A 20,529-nucleotide genomic window follows, 5' to 3' on the forward strand; every position below is an offset into this window, starting at 1 on the left:
GAGAAGGAAATGAAGAGATAGATTGAGAATGATCAAAATCTGAAAGAGAGGCAATGTGCTCTTCTGCTTGTGTTTTCATTTCATCACAACAATACAAAAATAACTGTTATAGAGGGAGAGAATCTAGGAAAGCCTATGAGTTCATCCAACCCTTCATTACAAGAACCTATGAGATCTTGCCACTTGCTCACATTTGAGCCTAATACATTAAGTGTTAATCTCAACCATTGATCTAAATTCGCACATGCTGTTTGCAACTCCAACCCGTATGTGCATTGCACTTGGAGTCAACTCTGCAACCTGCACTTGCTCTTGTTTTGCGCAAATTGAAGAAAGACCCAAGAGGAAGAAAAAAAGTAAGAAAGGAAAAGAAAATTGGAAGAGAGAAAAAAAGAAAAAGAAAAAAAAAAGAGAAAAGAGAATAAAAAGAGGAGGAAAAGAGAAGTTTGTTTATTTTGAGTTTTTTGGGCCACTTGCTGGTTGTGTGGCGCGCATTGGATGATCTGTGAATGGTTATAGTTGTTGTCTGGCTTACAACGATCGCTCGAGTGCTTGGACTGGTAACCACTCAAGTGACATTGAGAATGTGGTAAGTTGAATTTTTTTTCTTGTTTGTTTAGGTTTGTTCTGAGGCTTGCAATTGGCATTAGGGAAGTTTGCACTAGCATTGGTACTGACATTGAAATATTGCACTTACATGGATGGAATTTTGTATTGGAATTGGCATTAGAAGTTAGTATAAAGGAGCTTACATCCATATCATATGTTGGCAAACTCATGTCGTGTACCGCCATAAGTTTATTTTCACGTTTAGTTCCCGTTCATATTAGGGTTTTGTTTCCTTGCCTATTAGGGTTAGGTTAGTTTTCTATATATATAGTACCTTGGAGTTTTATAAGTATTTCGACATTGTTGTTTGTTTAATAATATTTTTATAATTTATAGTCTTATTCGTCGTACACTTTGATATTTAACTATCATTGAAATGGATGCGAAGCTTATATGTGAGATGATCAATAAGGAGTTGGAAGTGGATGCAAATGTGGAGTGTATTCTCCATGACATATAGTCACTCCTGAACTCTTTTAGCCGAAGCACGCCGGGACGGCGCGCGCTGCCCACCACGATCGCGTCGACGGCGTCTCCGCAGGCATATCAACAGCCCGGGCTTTGGACGCCTCCGCAATCCGCGTTGGTCCACCACCGGATTTGTAATAAAGCTGCCCCATGTTGTTCAATTTGTTTTCAAGAATGAAGGCTTCCATAGCTGGGATTATATTGGGTCGACTTTCTTGTTCTATATTTTGGCAGCAAATGTAAACATAACAATTAGAATTTAATAAAGTTAAAAAATAAAATAAAATAAAATAAAAAGCCTTCCTAGGTATAGAAGGAGGAACTACGGATTAAAGAATTTGATGTGCAATAAAGACAAGATACAAGGATTCGAATTTTATCCATTTTATATTTTTTTTCTGTTTGAATGTTTGGGAACAATTTTATATATATATATATATATATGATAATGGATCAATGGTTTGGTATTATTATTTAAAGTTCCAACTCCATCTTTCCTTTAAAAAAAAGGAAAGAATTGTGTACCATTCAGAAACGGATAAAAGGGCATTGCCATCAACACAAGTTTCCATATGCAACGTCATCTTTTGCTTTCTCTATGACGTCATAATCCACTGAAACATTTTTCTGGGTGCACAAAACTGTTGATATCGAATTTAGTGGAGTGTTGATCAACGTACAATATGAATGCATGATATGTGTTAAAGCGGCGCGACTTTGTGTCTGATATTCTTTTTCAAAGTCTTTATTTTAATAGATTTTAGTCTCTGATATTTGGAAAGAAAAGAAGCGATATAATTCGAAGGATCTTACTATTTTGATTTTTTTTTCTTCATTCTTTTTTGTTTAAATTTTGTTTCTTTCTTAAAAAAAAATTACCAAATAAGATTTCCGTTTTTTAAAAAGAGTAAACTAAAAACTAAGTTGCTTAATAACTATTTTGTTAAAAAAATTTCAGAAAAAAAAAACTTAAAAAATTGTTTGGTAGTTGTTTTTCAGTATTAGTTTCTATAAAATGGAAAATGAAACCAAAAAACAGAAAATTATTTTTGTTTTCAAATTTGGCTTATTTTAGTTTTCAGTTTGACTGTTATCATTGACACTCTAAAAACATAATTGTACCCCTTATAAGTGTATATTTTAAATATAAAAAATTTAGAGTCCACAATTAGATTTTTGGAACACCAATAAAAACACCCTTTAGGGTTTCATTTTTTAAAAACTCCAACTAGCCCTAAAAACTGAAGTTGTCATAGCAAGTGGTATCTTGGCCTAAGAGCTAAGTTATTCTTCTTCAATCTACTTTAATTTTCAACATAATCTCTTTGGACTTAAAAAACTCATCGAGACAATCTACCATTTACTATGCATGGCTAATTGATTTGGATACACGTGCACTTGTCCGTCAAATTCTTCAATCTCTTGTGAAATCAGTACATTCAATGCTATTTTTATTGGTGAAGGCAAAATTTCAATTAAAGGATGATCACTTAGTTGGAAAAAGAATAACAGTCACCAACAATGTGAACAAAGGAGCACACAAGAAAACTGATTGGGACACTGTGAAAAGGAACAAACAATTCAACGCGCCGAAATGGAGGAAGTCTCAGGTACTTATCGTTGTGGTCCTCTTTCAAGTAAATTACGAGAAATCTTCATGATGTTTCGATCCCTTGACCAATAAGAAGTCTTCCGCTAGAAATTGAAAACGCTAACCCTAATTAAGCTCTTTGAAAATTATTGAGACAAAGTAACAACACTGAGTCGAAAAGAACTCGTGTGGGGCTCAATATGCCCCTTCTCATTGTCTTTGTCTTGCCCCCCTAATGAGACGTTAGTCCCTCCACCGGAAAAGTTTCAATTGCAAGTCTAAAGGTGGGAAAAGAAATTTAATATGGGTTGTGTATGGGCTGGATTTCTGGATGTGGTCCCTCGCACAGCTCCTCAAGGCTCTAGCTCTTTATTGTCTATCGGGCAAGATCTTGCTGCTTGGTGTACTGCAATACGAGTTTATTGTTAGTTTGAAAGGTGCCTTTGTGAGGCCTTTGGTTTAGGTCTTGAGGTTCACAATCAAAACTAACAAGGATCTGAACGTGCCACTGTTATCTTTATATAGCATATTGTTCAATAGGTGTGAATTAGGTTGATTACTTGTGCCACAAGTTATTTAGACTTCTTGCTTATCAAGGAATTGTCACAAATGGATTAAGTTTGTATAAGGTTCTTTTCTTTCCTTGTGAATAAGAACTTTTAATTCATAGCATTGTATGTCCAAAATGAAGGGGGTTCAGGACCCTTCCAACCATTTCTTGATAAAAGTTTGTTTTAATGAAACTAGGTTCATTGACTTATCCAGATTTGATTGTAGATAAAACTTTTAAGTGTAAAACAATGGAAAATGATTTAAAAACATGAAGGAAAATGCATTAAATGACAGATCTACTATATGTAAGTACAAACAAAAGAGAGTCGGGCAAGATTTAACCTTGTCGGGCAAGGTTTAACTTCTTGCAGCCACTTCTATTTGTAATTACAAGGGTTTGTCTACTCTGAAAGATGAAAAGTAAAAAGGTTTCACTAGAGGGAATCAATACTACAACACTAAGGGAAGGTAGCAGAGCTTCTAATCTCGACAAAAGATGACTTTCTATTAGGGAACTATAGCTCAAAAAGGCCGGATTTGGACAAAATTCAGCTTTATGGGTACAAATTTGTTTGTGATCAAAGTTTGTATGTCCCTTGATTGGTTGGTTGAGTGTCTTTGTCTCTGGTGTCCATCTCTGCTTTTATAGGCAATTTGGGTCGACTGTCCAAGCTTTGCCTTTAGTTGATATCTTTCGGAGGGCAATGAGTCTTCACATATTTACTCATCCATGCCCCTAAAAAGTGCTTTCTGGCTAGTGGCGAGGTGTTCTCTGTTGCCGATCACTTCAATCATAGGCACGTGGCCTATGCCCTTGCTAAAATAGCTTCCAATTCATCTTATGCCCATCGACTTGCCCGAGCTCAGCCTTCTATTTGATTTTGCATCTTTGGGCCTTCATTATCACAAAGCCCAGTGTCAAATATAAACCAAAACAGGTTGATCAGTTTCCTAAGTAAGGGATGCTTGTTGCTTTGATCCCGTTCCTCCAATTAGTGTGTTAAATCTCCCTTGTCTTCAAAGAATTGAAATCCTATCACTTCATATTTTCTCTGTGGATTAATTGGAATTGTATAAACTTTGGTCTTGAAAACGACTACATATGATTGAACCTAGATTCGTTCACTTGTTTTTTTTATTCAGTGAGGAATGATTTTCTGCAAACAGGAATATTTCTCCTTTAGTTTCAAAGAATTGTGCTAACCATGTTAGAAAAATCTATGAGAATGGAAACATATTAAGATCATTCCCTAATTTTTTTTTTTTTTAATGAACAATATTATCTACACTAAGAAGGAGAAGGATGGGCTTAGCCTCACAATGGGTTACCAATAGTGCAGTTTAAATTCGTCTTTGGTGATAATCGAACCTAAAATCTCTCAGTTAGAAATGAAAAGGAATACCACTAGACTGTAGTACTAAGTGGCATTCCTTCAAAGTTTAGTCAAACGATACTTGACATTGACTCAACGACGGAGGGGTGAATTCTCAGGTGGAGGAGGGCTCCAGTTGGGTGATTGGAGTCGATGTTAATTTGAATTTATCTGTACACTAGGACAAAAAATTAGTTTACGCGACGCAGGTACTTTCGTTACGCAAAGTCAAAAAATGTTGCCTAAAAATTAGCCCAATGAAACCTTCAACGCTTGCCAACCGTCGCGCCAAGGCAATGAAAGCAGGATTTGAGCAACAAAGAAGTAACATGCGTTGCGCAAAGACACTTTGCGGCGCATGTCCCTCTATCGCGCAAAACTACTTTGCGTGACGTAGGTTATCCTTCACGCAAAGACATTTTGCGCAACACAGATTACTTCTTATCATGCAAACCCTTTTTTTTTTTTGGGGCAAAAAATATTTTTTATTTAATTTTTAATAAATATTGTAATTAAATTCTAAACAATAATTAATAAACCAAGAAAAAGTATTTAATTATAAAATATATGAAAATGTACATACAAGATGTTCGAATATAAAAGAAAAAACTACAACAAGTAATCTTCTAGGCTTGATGCATCAAGCTACTGTGTATCGGCTGGGCGAAGTGGTTAGGAGGTCGAAGGTGAAGCAAGATTAGGTGCTGGCATCGGGATTTGGAGGCTGGACATCTGTAAGCCCCGTAAGATCATACTCATCTTCTCATTCTGGGTCGAAGACTGGGCTACAATCTCGGCTTCCCGGGCCTCCCGAGCTACTGCTTCGGCCTTCCGTGCTACTTATTAGGCCGCAAGCTGACCTTTTAGGGTTGCCACTTCCTCTGTCAGGGCGATGACCTGTCTTGTGGTCGATTTGGAAGAGGAGGCACCCGTCTCACGAACCCGTACCTTCCCCATACACCAAACAACCTTGCCATGACGACAACCGAGCTTCTAAGCAACAACAACGAGTCACCAAAGTAGGAATGCTAAATAGTCATCAAACTAGGAATGCTATATACCACCAAAAATCCACATGCAAATATGATTCACTAGTCACAACAAAATATCCAATTTCTGAAAACTGCTTTGAACCCAAATCCTAATATTTCACCAAAAACAAAAAATAAAATCCAAGAAATGCCCTCATAAGTAACAAACCATATATATCCAAACCAATTACCAATTCATATATTTAAAGACAACTGATTAAAACAAATTAACCAACATAACAACCCGTGTAAAAAGATAATGTGAAAACACAAAAACAGTAACAGAGGAATATTTGTACCAGTAATTCTCTAAGATAAGCCAACACTCAGCAAAATCCAACGAACGCCAAGATACAAATAGGTTATCCTAAATCTAATAAGAAGACCAGGTATGCTCAGATTGAGGAACCTAAGGTTAATACACAAGAAAAATGAAGAGAAATATACTTGGAAGGGAATATTTACCACAATCTAATCACCGAAAATAATGCAGCCTATTTTAAAATTTCAACACATGCGGAACAAATTGTTGACATGAACATTAACAAGACTGTCTGCTAAGAGAAAAATCAAAATAAGAAATCAACAACAGATCAACTACTTATATATCAACCAGAATTACAACCTAATTCAAAAGAATTAGGGTTTAACTCCATGACTATGTCCATTTTCGCTTTTGGTAAACGACCCACTAACTGAGCAATCTAATTGAAATCTGAATTCTGATATCAAAAGTCAAACTACAAATGTGCAACATGACCATAAAATCCAAGGGAGAAACTGCAGAGAAAGAAATAAAAAGACTTACGTCTATCTCCGGTATTGTAACCCCTAGTTTAGCAGACAAATTTTTCTTGAACACATTAAACTTGGGAGCCAAGTCCTTTGCAGCAGGGCCACCATCAACACCAAATTCATTAAACCTACATATACAGATATGCCATCAACACAAAGGAACATGATATTGTTTTAATTTTTAAACACATCAAAGTGCAACGAAATTTTTGACAATCTCAACAATAAGCCTAGTAAAGTCGTGCATAATTCTTGCAATATAGCATACAAATGGATACACAGCAAGGCTGTAGATAATATGTAAAAGTTAAAACAATAGCAAAACCAATGGGTAAAGCACCCGAAGATACTGAAACTTAACAATATCAGGGCAGAAAACTCATGCAAGGAGTTACAAACTATAAACTGGAACTGTAACAACTTTTATCTTGCATTCTTTTTTTTGTGAGTTAAACATTGGCATGTGTTAAAAACCTCCTCACTCTACATTGGTCAGAGCACCTCAATGGCCAATTCCTTGATTTCACATCTAGTGATTGGGACCCTATCAAGTATTTCCAAGAGAATAAAAAGGATCATCACTATGCAAGAAATTTGGTACGTGAAAAATAAGGCACAAACATATGCTTGAAATGATGATCTTGCCAACAGCATCTGTTATAGTTACCACACTATCCATGACTTGAAGCATTGACAAATGATTATCAAGAACAAGTACAATTTTTCTTGTGAAGTATGCTTTGTACAAATAAATAGTCTTTGGAAGAGTCAACTTTACTGGCATGCATTGTGACAAAAAATTTTCATGCATGAAAGAGGAATATACAATGATAGAATGGTGTATGCGTCTTTGGAAATGGTAGTGATCAGCTAACTGTGGCAACAATTGTGATTGCTTAGACGTCAGCAAAATGGTACTAGTTGCATTAGAAAGAGACCATGTAGTGAAGAACAATGCAAGAGAAATGATAGGCACAAACAATAATGGTGCCTTGTCAAGTGTTAATAATCATGAAATAAACGAATCGAGTATTATGAAGCTATCTCATGATTCTGAAACCAAACAGTTTTTCCTTAGCAAAAAAGGTAATGACCGGAAGGCATTGGCTACTCAAAGAAACAGGCCCTTAATACTAAATTGACCTCTGATTTATTAGTCAACTTTATCTTCAGATAAGTAATCAACTGTGCATGTTTAAATGAAAAGAAGTAAGCTTTCTCCAAATAAACAAGGATAATGGAAAAGGATTAAAGGCTCACGTGGAATTGATTCACCAACTGATGAGCCTTGTCCTTCAAGAAACTGAAACCCTAGATACCTTTAAGATAGATATATATATATATATATATATATATATATATATATATTTGAACGTGAGCATATTGCCAGACTTCAGTGTTTATAACATTTCATATTTTCCTATAAGAAAAGAGGAAAAAAGAGAGCTATTAACGATGACTTGGCCAAGTAAGTTCTTTTATAATTAATCATGATGGGTGGGTGGTACTTGGCAGAAAATCCAAAAAAGGAAAAACAATATTGTTTTCGCTCCTGGCATATTGATGTAAACAAATAAATAAGTTTTCGCATTGGAGAAGAAGTTAAGGGAGTTAATTCTTCAGCAAAAAGAAAAGAAGACCACTAATTCTGAGTGTTTGAGACAACTACTTACCACGCAATCCCCAAAGAGGAAAAATATGTAAAATACAGATTCCCAACCCAGATTTTGGATAAGGGGAGGAGCCAGAAGAAACCTGCAAGAAGTCCAATGTTACAAATGGGTATCAATGAACGCGGAGTGCACAACAAATATAGACATAAGAAAACCAAATCTTATCTAGAATGACACTAAAAATTAAAGCATCCTCATGTTGTATTCAGAATCTCAAATTCGACTTTCCCCTTTTCATTTTTTAATATAAATAAAGAAATAAATCTTCAAAAGCCCCTGCAACATACCATGCAACACTTCCTATACTTAGACCACCAAAGACAACTGCTACAGCTCGTGAACGCTCTTCCAAAGGTATTGTCCTGCACCAGGTAAAAGATTATTAGGATTCTCAAACACAAAGAAATAGACCCACTAGACAACCTGAATTTGAACAAAATAATGCTTCATGAACACTACCTATGAATCTATGATGGACCAAACTAAATATAAGAATGTCATACATGCCTGGCAATAAGGTCTGTTGCGGCAGATAGGGAAATGCCCTCTCCAATTCCTACCTGTACTTCAAAGAAAAGAGCTCTCAGTAACAGGTAGGTTTGATACTCAAACCAACAATAAGTTGGAAATCAAGAACAAAAACAAAAGGATAAACAAAGCTGAACTGCTTTACAAGAGTATGTAGTAAATAGAATATATTGTAAATGAGCGTACCAAAATTCTTGACAAAGCTAAATCAAGTGTAAATCCAGCAACAAGAGGGACAAGTGTCGAAGCCAAAGAACAAGTTAGCACTCCAAACTCAAGAAATTTTCGCATAGAAGAAAATGAAAGATGAGCATGCATACCTGTCTAGGCCAAAAGATCAATAAACAAGCATTTGGGGATTGAACCAATCCCGCCACTGATGAACTGCATAGTTCTAAGTATAAGTAAATAACATAATAAAAACTTGAAACGAGCTTTTAAAAAACAAATCTCCCACTAAATATCTTAGCAAGCCAACCTCCGGGCAACTGACCCAATGCATACCCCCAAAAGAACGATGATTGAACCAATCCCGCCTCGGATGAACTCCATCCAAACTGGTGAGACATTGGAATTATAGTAATGCTCAAGCTCACCTGTCAATCAAACACCCAAAATCAAACTTAATCAATCCCACATGCAAAAGGAACAAACTTAATTCGTTTAAAACCAAAATGAGTAAACCCACAACCCAAAATCTACGTCCAATTGCATTTTTGCATCAAAGTTCTTTCCTTTTCACCACAAATGCATCAAAGTTTAAGCTGAAAATTTCAAGCCCATAACTTGTTCAATGAATGCCTAAGCGAGAAATAAAACCAGAGCCAGCAGAGCCACATAACTACCTTATCCATGTTGCAGATGACAAAGGCAAGCGAAGTAGTCCCAATGAGCTTGTACCTCTGAGGTACGTTCTTCCACAACGGCGAATCCCAATCAAAACCTACTTCCCCAGACCCGCTTTCCTGACTCAATTCCCCCTCAGAATCGGACTAGAACCCGAACCCCCCGTTAGACCTTATCCACCGGTAGCCCATTGACCCTCTTGGTTTCTCTGACGCTTTTCTTCTCCTTAATGCTACAAAGCACCCTCAACTCCAAGTTCTTCGGAGGAAACCAAAGCAAAAGACGTCGTCTGTGTGAGGAGAGGGGAGATTGTGAGCTTGGATGTGTGAAAATAAGCATGAGGAGCACTCGACTCTGAGCGTGAGAGAGACGGAGTAAGAGAGAGGGCGAGATGAGCGAGAGGGAGAGAGACCGAGTAAGCCAGAGGGAAGCAACGATCACATTATGGCGTCACACAAGGTTTTTTTTTTTTTAAATAAAAATTATTATAAAATTTATTAAAAATTGACTTTACTCCCTTCAAACTCAATTTTTTGTAACATAAAACTCACAATAATATATTTTTCTAACAAATTCCTGATCCAAACTACAATAATAAATTTAAAGCTACTTAATAAATATACGTGCCATTCAATTTCTTAAGTGCTATACCGTATACGTACAAAATAAATAAATTTAAATCTACTTAATAAATAAATAAATATATACACACACCATTGAACTTGATGGGATACGAATTCTACGAAACTAATTTCAACAATCCAACCGTCAAACTTGTTTGCATACGCTTCAAGATTGCATACGCAAAAAATCGTAAAAAACAAACATTCAGATATTAAGTAACGGGGCAAAACTTTTCTACGGTTATAAATGAAAAATCACAATTTAACGGTTATTTTAACTCCGATTTTGATTATTTTTTATAGCTACACTCCTTGATCCTATATGAATACAATGAATGAATTTGATCCTTAATTTAAAATATTTACACTAGTGGATACCACAAAATTTTATGTTATATTTAATGAAAGTATAAATAAACTCTAAGTGTCAATGAATCTCTCGTTTTGATGGGATACGCATCCTACGAAACTAATTTCAACAATCCAACTATCAAACTTGTTCATATATGCTTCAAGATCGCATACACCAAAAATCGCAAAAAAACAAACATTCAGATATCAAGTAAAGGAACAAAACTTTTCGACGATTATAAACGAAAAATTACAATTTAACAGTTATTTTAACTATGATTTTTATGATTTTTTATAGCTACACTCCTTGACCCTATATGAATACAATGAATGAATTCGATCTTCAATTTAAAATATTTACACTAGTGGATACTACAAAATCTTATGTTATACTTAATGAAAGTATAAATAAACTCTCAAGTGTTAATGAATCTATTGTTTTGATGGGATATGCATCCTACGAAACTAATTTCAATGATCCAACCGTCAAACTTGTTTGTATATGCTTCGAGATCGCATATGCCAAAAATCGCAAAAAACAAACATTCAGATATAAAGAAACGGGACAAAACTTTTCAACGGTTACAAACAAAAAACCACGATTTAACGGTTATTTTAACTCCAATTTTGATGATTTTTGACAACTACACTCCTTAACCCTATATGAATACAATGAATGAATTTGATCTTTAATTTAAAATATTTACACTAGTGGATACCAGAAAATCTTATGTTATACTTAATGAAAGTATGAATAAACTATAAGTGTTGGTGAATCTATTGTTTTGATGGGATATGCATCTTACGAAACTAATTTCAACGATCCAACCTTCAAACTTGTTTATATATGCTTCGAGATCGCATACGCCAAAAATCGCAAAAAAAAAAAAAAATTCAAAGATCAAGTAACGGGACAAAACTTTTCGATGGTTATAAAAGAAAATTCACAATTCAACGGTTATTTTAACTCTGATTTTGATGATTTTTTACAGCTACACTCCTTGATCCTATATGAATATAATGAATAAATTCGATCATCAATTTAAAATATTTACACAAGTGGATACCATAAAATCTTATGTTATGCCACAAAGTTGTTGACTTTGCACGATGTAAGCGCGATAAAGGTACACCTACGTCGCGCAAAGCTATTTTGCACAACAACCCCATCGTGGCGTTGCGCAAGTTATATTTTTAAAAAAGTATATTATAAAATTTACTGAAAATGTGATTTTACTCCCTTCAAATTCAATTTTTTTTACATAAGACCCACAATAATATATTTTTCTAACAAAAACCCGTTCCGAACTACAATAATAAATTTAGAGCTACTTAATAAATATACATACCATTCAATTTCTTAAGTGTTATACATACAAAATAAATAAATTTAAAGCTACTTATATATACCATTGAACTTGATGAGATATACATTCTATGAAACTAGTTTCAACGATCCAACCGTCAAACATACTTGTATATAATTCGGGATCGCATACGCCAAAAATTGTAAAAAAATAAACATTCAAATATCAAGTAACAGGACAAACTGACACACCCTGACCCGGAATGTGAACTAGGACTTTGAATCGAACTGTGTTGGCCGACACCTGGAAGGTGACGAAGCTATAAAGTGTAGTGATGTGGAAAATGTGAATAAATTTAAACCTAGAAATGCCTAAATACAAGAGTGCGCTATGAGCGGGAACGAACCCAATTCACACGTGATGACAGAGTATAAATGCAGTACAGTAAAATAGGGTGAGAATTATACCATCGATGGTAATCGTCTAAACCAAGATTTGCCAATAATCCTCGTCAATACGAAAACTCTGCTACTAGAACCTGGAGGGGCGAAAAATAAGGATGAGTAGGCCTGAAAATAAAGTTTTAGTGAAAACCTTTAAAAACGTTATAACCCCTCGTCGTAAAACATGTATAGTTTCCAGAAAATCATACTACGTATAAGTATGAAGTCAAATGCATGCTGATAGCAAAACCAAAAGTATGCCACATCAGAATATCTCAACGACAATATGAATATAATCATAAGCTCAACAATATATACTAGCATGCAAGTCGAAGTCACCGAATGTAACATGTACGACTGCACCTATGGCTCATTAATCTATGCTAGTAGACGAGTCGAAGTCACCTAATGTGACCTGTACGATAGGTTAGGTGTAATAATATATGATTTAGTGCTACGATCAAATGAAGGCTAGCGCTATACGCGAGTCACCTACCAGTCGAAGTCGCCTTTACTAACACCAAGGTGCAGCAATGATGAGCACTACGTGAATATATGCATGCCATAATGATTCAATGATTGAAATCAGCATAATAAATTTACCTGAACTTACCTGCGCATCCCGTAGGATTATTTTAGCATCTCACCAAAGTGCAACATTTCTTATAACATTATTTAATCATGGTATGATACGCATAAATCAATTCAAAAGCACTTGTGGAAACTATAAAGTTATACACACACACACACACACTATAAAAAGGAAAAGATCCACTCACCTGGAGTCCGCGCTACAACTCCCTAGCACGAATATCGAGGCGTCTCAAACAATCGGCACTTAGAACAATTATCAAATTACGTCTCAGAATTCTTATCAACAGAACACATAACTTACATAAAACACATTCCAAGGACGTTCTAGATTGAGACCCATTGACCAAAAATCAACCGTCGGTCAAAGATCGATGGTAGGGTCCACAACCCTATGTAACTCAATCCGGAAGATTTGCACCTCAAATTTCCAATCCGTAACTTCCAAGGATCCACATTATGCTTCTAAAACATTATACTAAAGTTTCATTACAATCCAATGGTTGGATATCCTCCAATTGTAAATTCAAGTGGCAGTCAATGTTTTATTTTACGAACTTACAAATCCAATTTGGGAAGATCCATACGTCGGATTCCCGATCCGTTAGTTCATATGATCCTCAAATATTAAGTACTATAATGTATTAAGGTTTGGTGATGACCCAACGGTTGGATCGTCGATTCATATAAGGATCAAGTGGAGGTCTCTATCAAAACTATGTTCAAACGATGAGATTTCATCAATCGGACTTTGCATAGGGAATTGGGGTATCAAATTTAGCCTACGAAGGTGAGGGGATGCCTCGGCCCATGTGCCACCGCACATCGTTGTCGGCCGCCCCGACTTGCCAGAAAAATCAACTACTTCTAAAAATTCTCAAATTTTACAGGCATGAAGATCTCAATGAGTAGAGAAAGTTTTATACCTGTGGCCAAGTCCAATTTGACCCGGAAAAGCCTAAAATCGCCACAAACCCGTCGGAAACCCTAGAATGGGTGTTGGTGGATTCGACTTCTTCGGTGTTCCAACGCCCCTGTCACTAGTGGTTGGGTCTTACTCCTAGGTCCAAGGGGAGTTGATTAAGGGTGGTGGTGGTGGGTGGTGGAACTCGCCGGAATGACAGAATCGCCGTCGAGCACCTTCGGTGCTTCGGTGGAGTTCTTCATGGTTTAGGCCTCAAAAACCCTTGATTTTTGGTGGAGATGGAAGATGAGAGGTTAAGGAAGAAGTTGCAGGTGGAGGACGGATGCAAATCGCCTAAAAAATGGTGGAATTTGGTAGGAAACAACCCGAATCACCATCGGGTTTGGTGTGCACGTTCGGGGGAAGGAAGAGTTAAGGCTTCTCTCTCTCCTCTCCTAATTGGTTGACTTCTTTCCTCAATTTTCTGGTTGGTCACTCCTTTCTTTCCTCAAAACTGATTGGTTACCATTCCTGCATGGTGGGAGTTTGAATTAATTTATAACTAAACTTTAAATAACCAATTTCAAACGTCCATAACTATACTGTTATAATCCGGACTCGCAAACGGCTTTCACCTATGTGTTTGTAGTAATGAGTACTACAAGGATATGCTAAAAGAATAAGTCCTACGTCTCTCTCACCGATGGTCAACGTAAGTCAAAATCTTTGCTTTAAGGGCATTTTCGTAAAATCACTAATTTACAATTTATAAAGCTTAAAATTAGGGATGGGTTGTCACACAAAACTTTTCGACAGTTGTAAACAAAAAATCATGATTTAACTATTATTTAACTCCGATTTTGATGAATTTTTACAACACTCCTTGACCCAATGTGAATACAATGAATGAACACGATGTTCAATTTAAAATATTTGCACTAGTGGATACCACAAAATCTTATACATAATGAAAGTATAAATAAACTCTAAGTGTTAGTGAATCTATTGTTCTAATGGGATACACATTCTGCAAAATTGGTTCCAACGATCCAACCGTCAAACTTGTTTATATATGTTTCGAGATCGCATACGCCAAAAATCGGAAAAAAAAAAATATTTAGGGATCAAGTAATGAGATAAAACTTTTCAATGATTATAAACGAAAAATCACGATTTAACAATTATTTTAACTATGATTTTGATGATTTTTTACATCTACACTCCTTGATCCTATATGAATACAATGAACTAATTCGATCGTCAATTTAAAATATTTACACAAGTGGATACCATAAAATCTTATATTATTCCACAAAGTCGTTGACTTTGTGCGACGAAGGTGTGCATTCGTCACGCAAAATAGCTTTGCGCGATGAATGCACACCTTTGTCACGCAAAGGATGTTTATGCAATAGGGCCTGTGCGTCGCGCAAGATTTTGGCGCCAAACCAAGACTTTTACCACTTTTTTCCTAACAGCTTCGTCGAGCGAAGCTGTTTTGCGTGACGGTGGTCTTCGTCACGCAAAGTTCCATGCACAAAATGCCTTTGCGTGACGTTTTGTTGTCACCATTGCGCAACGCAATTTGCTCTGTCGCGCAAGTATGTTTTTGTACTAGTGGTATAATAGATTTTCTTTTTATGTACTTTTGAAAGCTTTAAAAGGTAAATTGTAACTAAGAAATCATAGATAAATCTTATTACGTGTTATATTTTGATTGAGTCGTAGTGCCATTAGACATTGTCCAGTGGTTCGTTGAGCTCCACACAAGTTTTTCTCGAATCCTACCCTTTATTTCTTTTAGTTTGTCCTTATTTTTTGTGATAACTAATTCCCCTGATTGTCCTTAATTAAATTAGTTTATTTTAGTGTTTGCTAGCTATCTTTTACTATGACATTATTGAAATCAAGTGGCTGCTTCAACAATAAGGTAGCAAACAGGTCTTTGCTAGAACCCTTTCAAACCTAATTGATAAACGAAATTATAATATTTTTCTTCAACGACCTCTAACTAATTACAACAATTAACCACAATGACATAACAACCACACCAGCAATTAAAAAATAATAATGATCTACCATATCATTGCCATGTCACAAGTACCCTAAACCGAATATATATATATATATATATATATATATCCTAGTCCTGACAGGCTTTCTCATGACAGGCTTTCTCATGATTTTAACGGAAACACACACACTTAGAGAAAGCCTGTCAGGACTAGGGTTTGGGTTATGAAAGAGACAAATGCAAATTACCCTAATTTTTTTTTTCTTTTTGATAAAAGAAATTCATTAAAGGGAGAAAACTACGAATACAACCAGTTCCAATATAATCAAAGTTTAAAGCTGAGGGAGCAACTCAAGCTAACTGGGTTATAGCCCAAGGCACCCTTAACTTGGCTCCGCCAGTGAATAGATTCTAATTTATGTAATATTTCTAAAAGAAAATAATTTGTACTATTAAGTAATTTTAAGGTTTCTTTATTAGTTGATCCCGAAATCGATAGCTGACTAAAAATTATTCCTGGTTGTTCTTAGTTATTTGTTTCTTTTACTGCCTCATTAAAATAGCTACTATTTTTGTATTTAACCATTGAGATTTTCTAAAAATTCTTCAATTTGGTCTAGAATTGATGTAACTTGTTGCTTCGTTTGCAAAAGCTAATCTAAGAATCTTTTTTTTTTTTTTTTTACCAATAAACTATTTCTTTCAGACCAGTCTATATAAGATAGGTAAATGGTAAAATTATTTACTCTATTCATTTTAACTATAATCTATTATAGTCTTTCGTAATTTGTTTTGTGTTCCCTCGATGCTATCTATTCTGTTTTGTAGTTGAATTATTTGATTTTCAACCCTTTTTAATAAATCTCTAGTATGAACTTCTATTTCTTTAGGCTTATCTTGTAAAAGTAAATGCATATAATTATCTAATTCTTGTCTTGTTGGTATATTACTAAACCTTTCTAAATTTCTATTCATCTTGTCCTTTCTTTAAATAATCCAAGTTTACAATCGTTCTTACGTCTGGGAAGATTTTATGCTTTTGTCTTCTAATAGTTTCTAAGTTGTCTGATATTTGAGTTTATTAACAGATGAACATCAATCACCGACTTTGAGAATTGAAGAAGAAAAGAGGATAAGAAGAAGCTTGTAGGAGAAGAAGACTTGAAAACTTTATATCTATTTTATTAATATTGAATGGATCAAAATTACAAAAAGAGGGAAAATGTCTTATATATCTACTTTAAAACTACTAGGCGTATCAAATAAGCTAACATAAAAACTATGCTGATGTGGCAATTGCTGACATGTCACATATACTCAATACCCCCCCCCCCTCAATCATAACTGGGAAGTCCTAGTTTTAGATTGCCAACATGTCGAAGGAAATCAGGACCATGTAATCCTTTAGTGAGAATATCTGCAACCTGATCTTTGGTAGAAACATATTGAACTATCAAATCACCTCGTTGGACACGTTCACGAATGAAATGAAAATCTGTTTCTAAATGTTTAATTCTGGAATGTTGCACTGGATTTAAACTAAGGGCAATTGTTGACTGATTGTCACAATATAACAGAGGAGGATTAGGCAAAACAACACACAAATCCTTTAAAATCAACCTGAGCCAAGCAATATCAATGGCTGCATGAGCTAAGGCTTTGTATTCAGAGCTAAGGCTTTGTAATCAAAGTCGGTGATTGATGTTCATCTGTTAATATGGTATCTCAGAGCCTTTCTTGCTCGCGCAATTGATCTTGGACGGATTCCCGTTGCTCCGTTTCTCGAGGTTTTTCTCTGTTCTTCGCTGTTTCAAGAATTTGGTGAAGTTGATTTTCTGGGTTTTTTTTTTTTTTTTGGAATCAGTATAATAGTCATGCATGTTACAATCTTGATTTTTGTAACGATGAAGGCTGATGCCAAACTTGCTTCGTTTGATGATGATAGTGATTTTGAGTTGATAATAATTTGTTCTGAAGGCCGATGTCGTTTGATGAATTAAGGTCGATAACCATTGTGTTCATCAAGATCTGACAGTTTTGATTGAGGAATTTTACGATTGCAAGATTTTTGTAAAGTTTTTCATCTGGGTTATTTTGATTCCATCTAGGTCTTTTCTGTAATTGTCTGTTTCCTACCAAATCATGTCTGAATCAGTGAAGTTGGAGAGTCTTTTAGGGATGTTGACTATCAAACTGAATGATGATAATTTCATCAAATGGAACTTTCAGTTTTGTTTTGTACTTCGTGGGTATGGTTTGTTTGATCACTTCACTGGTGATTCTGTTTGCCCTCCTAAATATGTTTTGACTTCTGAGTTAGGTGTTACCAAAGAAATTAATACTGCCTACAGAGATTAGATTAAGGCCAATATGGCTTTGTTAAGTCTTCTCATTGCTACACTTAGTGATGATGCTATGGAGCATGTAGTTGGTTGTAAAACTTCTCATGAGGCTTGGGTTGCATTACAAGATAGATATATGGATATCTTTAGTGCTAGTATTAATCATTTGAAGGCTGAGTTGCACACTATTTAGAAAGGTGGTGATAGTGTAGACAAGTATTTGTTGCGGTTGAAGGTCATTAAATATAAAATTGTTGCTACCGGTGAGAAAGTCTCAGATAATGATATTGTTATAGCGGCTTTGACCGGTCTTCCAACTGATTTTGACATGATCCGAATAGTAATTCTAGCAAGAGAAACACCAATCACACTGAAGGAATTTCGGGCACAATTATTAGGGGCTAAAAAGAATCTTGAAACTCGGATGCAGTCTCTTGTTCATACTATGGCTACAATGTATGGTAATGCTGGTTTGCCTACATTTAATCTTATGACTAGTTCTTCTGGTGCTTCTAGTGTTTCAGGGTCTGCAGTTCAGTTTCCTCAAACTTATGGATATGGTTTTGTAGCTCCTAGTTCTTCCACTGTTGGGTTTTCTCAGTCTCCTAGTTTCTCACAACCTACTGCTTTTTCTCAGACTTCTAATGGGCATAATTTTCACCCTCATGGAAATAATTTTCAACCTAATAGGAACACTTTTGGTGGTCAAGGCAATCGGTCTTATGGAAATACTATAGGCTATAAAGGCCAAGGTTCAGGTGGTTTTAAACCCAAGTTTAATGGTTTTAAAAGTGGCAATGTTTAGTCTGGCAATACATCAAATAGGCAAGAGGTTATTCCAGAGTGTCAGATTTGCTTAAGGAAAGGACATACTGCAGTCACTTGTTTGTATCGAAATGGCAATACTCAACCACCTCAGGAGTGTCAAATTTGTGGTAAATGGGGTCATATTGCAGTTGACTGTAGACACAGGGGAAACTTTTCCTATCAAGGGGCTCCTCCACCTCCTTCTCTCAGTGCCAATTATGCTTATCAAGATTTAAGCCATGTCTTTCAGTATCCTACTTCTGTGCATTTTACTGCATATCCTATTACTTATGGGCTTCAAGGCAACACTTCTACACAGTCTTATTCTTCAGGTTTTTCACTAGCCCCTGCCTTTATGACTCAGGCTTCACAGTCTAATATGTTCTCTGAAATTCTAGGAGTTTCTATGTCGTCAAGTGTGCCTGATTTACCTACACAATCTGCTTCTGAGTGTGAGTGTTGGATAATGGACACTGGGGCTTCACATCATATGAGTCCTGATATTAATCTATTAGAATCTGCCGTTCCTTATAATGGAAATAAGAAGATTATTGTTGGGAATGGTACAGGTTTGGATGTTCAAAATATTGGCACTATGACCATTCAAAGTCCACCTAATACTCTTTATCTTCGTAATGTTGTACATGTTCCCATGTTGACCGTTAATCTTCTTTCTGTAACACAGTTGTGCAAAGATAACCACAGTTGGTTTATCTGTGATGTTTCAAACGTCTATATGCAGGACAAGGCCACAAGGGTGATACTTTACGGAGGAAAGAGTAGCAATAACGAACTGTTTCGGATCCTTGTACATGTGTTTCCCAAGCTACTAACTCAAGGTGTTTTCTGTTCTTCTGGGTTATTGGGAAAAGCTGTTAAGTCTTCATAGTCGCATCATAGGTTGGGCCACCCTTCTAATGACATTCTAGCAACTATGTTAAAGAATTCTCAGGTTTTAGTAGCTAGTGATGTAACTAGGCTCTGATACCATATTAACAGATGAACATCAATCACCGACTTTGAGAATTGAAGAAGAAAAGAGGATAAGAAGAAGCTTGTAGGAGAAGAAGACTTGAAAACTTTATATCTATTTTATTAATATTGAATGGATCAGAATTACAAAAAGAGGGACAATGTCTTATATATCTACTTTAAAACTACTAGGCGTATCAAATAAGCTAACATAAAAACTATGCTGATGTGGCAATTGCTGACATGTCACATATACTCAATAGAGTTAACTGCTTAACTAAGTTTCTATTATTCTCATGAATTATTTTTTTTTTCTAAATATTCTTTTATTTCTCCATACTTCATTTCTTCCAATTTTTCTAGGATTCTTAGGTTTATACAGTTTATAAAATTTAATTGTGCGGATAAAATCTAATTATCTATTGTTACATTATGGGGTACATGAGATATATGAAAATAATATTGATGTTTTGATCTTGATATTGGCAATGGAGATTGCAATATTCTCTTTGTTTAAGGTCTATAATATCTTTTTTTTTTTTTTATTAATTGTCAATTCTGATAAATCTAATTTCCTTTACACATCTATACATCTTTTCTAAGCTCTGATACCAATTTAAGCCAATATAAGGGAGACATACTTTCATTCTTGCTTTTGGTTAAAGAACTAGTACCTCTATGATTTGCCTTCATTTTCCTCCAACCCAAG

At 35.5% G+C, this 20,529-nt stretch overlaps 1 protein-coding gene across 1 annotated transcript; it reads right to left on the reverse strand.

Annotated features, from left to right (window-relative positions):
- Positions 1–5,127: 5,127 nt before the first annotated feature.
- LOC148691803 (putative anion transporter 5, chloroplastic) lies at positions 5,128–8,938 on the reverse strand. Its single transcript, XM_088683417.1, has 5 exons — positions 8,807–8,938; positions 8,600–8,652; positions 8,380–8,454; positions 8,093–8,174; positions 5,128–6,547 (listed from the first exon to the last, which is right to left on the reverse strand). Exons 1-5 carry the CDS (start codon positions 8,936–8,938, stop codon positions 6,542–6,544), a joined length of 348 nt encoding a protein of 115 aa, XP_088539543.1. The 3' UTR covers positions 5,128–6,541.
- Positions 8,939–20,529: the final 11,591 nt, after the last annotated feature.

This window comes from Pyrus communis, chromosome 13, assembly GCF_041283825.1.
Source record: "Pyrus communis isolate YQ-2024b chromosome 13, ASM4128382v1, whole genome shotgun sequence".
Taxonomy (NCBI): Eukaryota; Viridiplantae; Streptophyta; class Magnoliopsida; order Rosales; family Rosaceae; genus Pyrus; species Pyrus communis.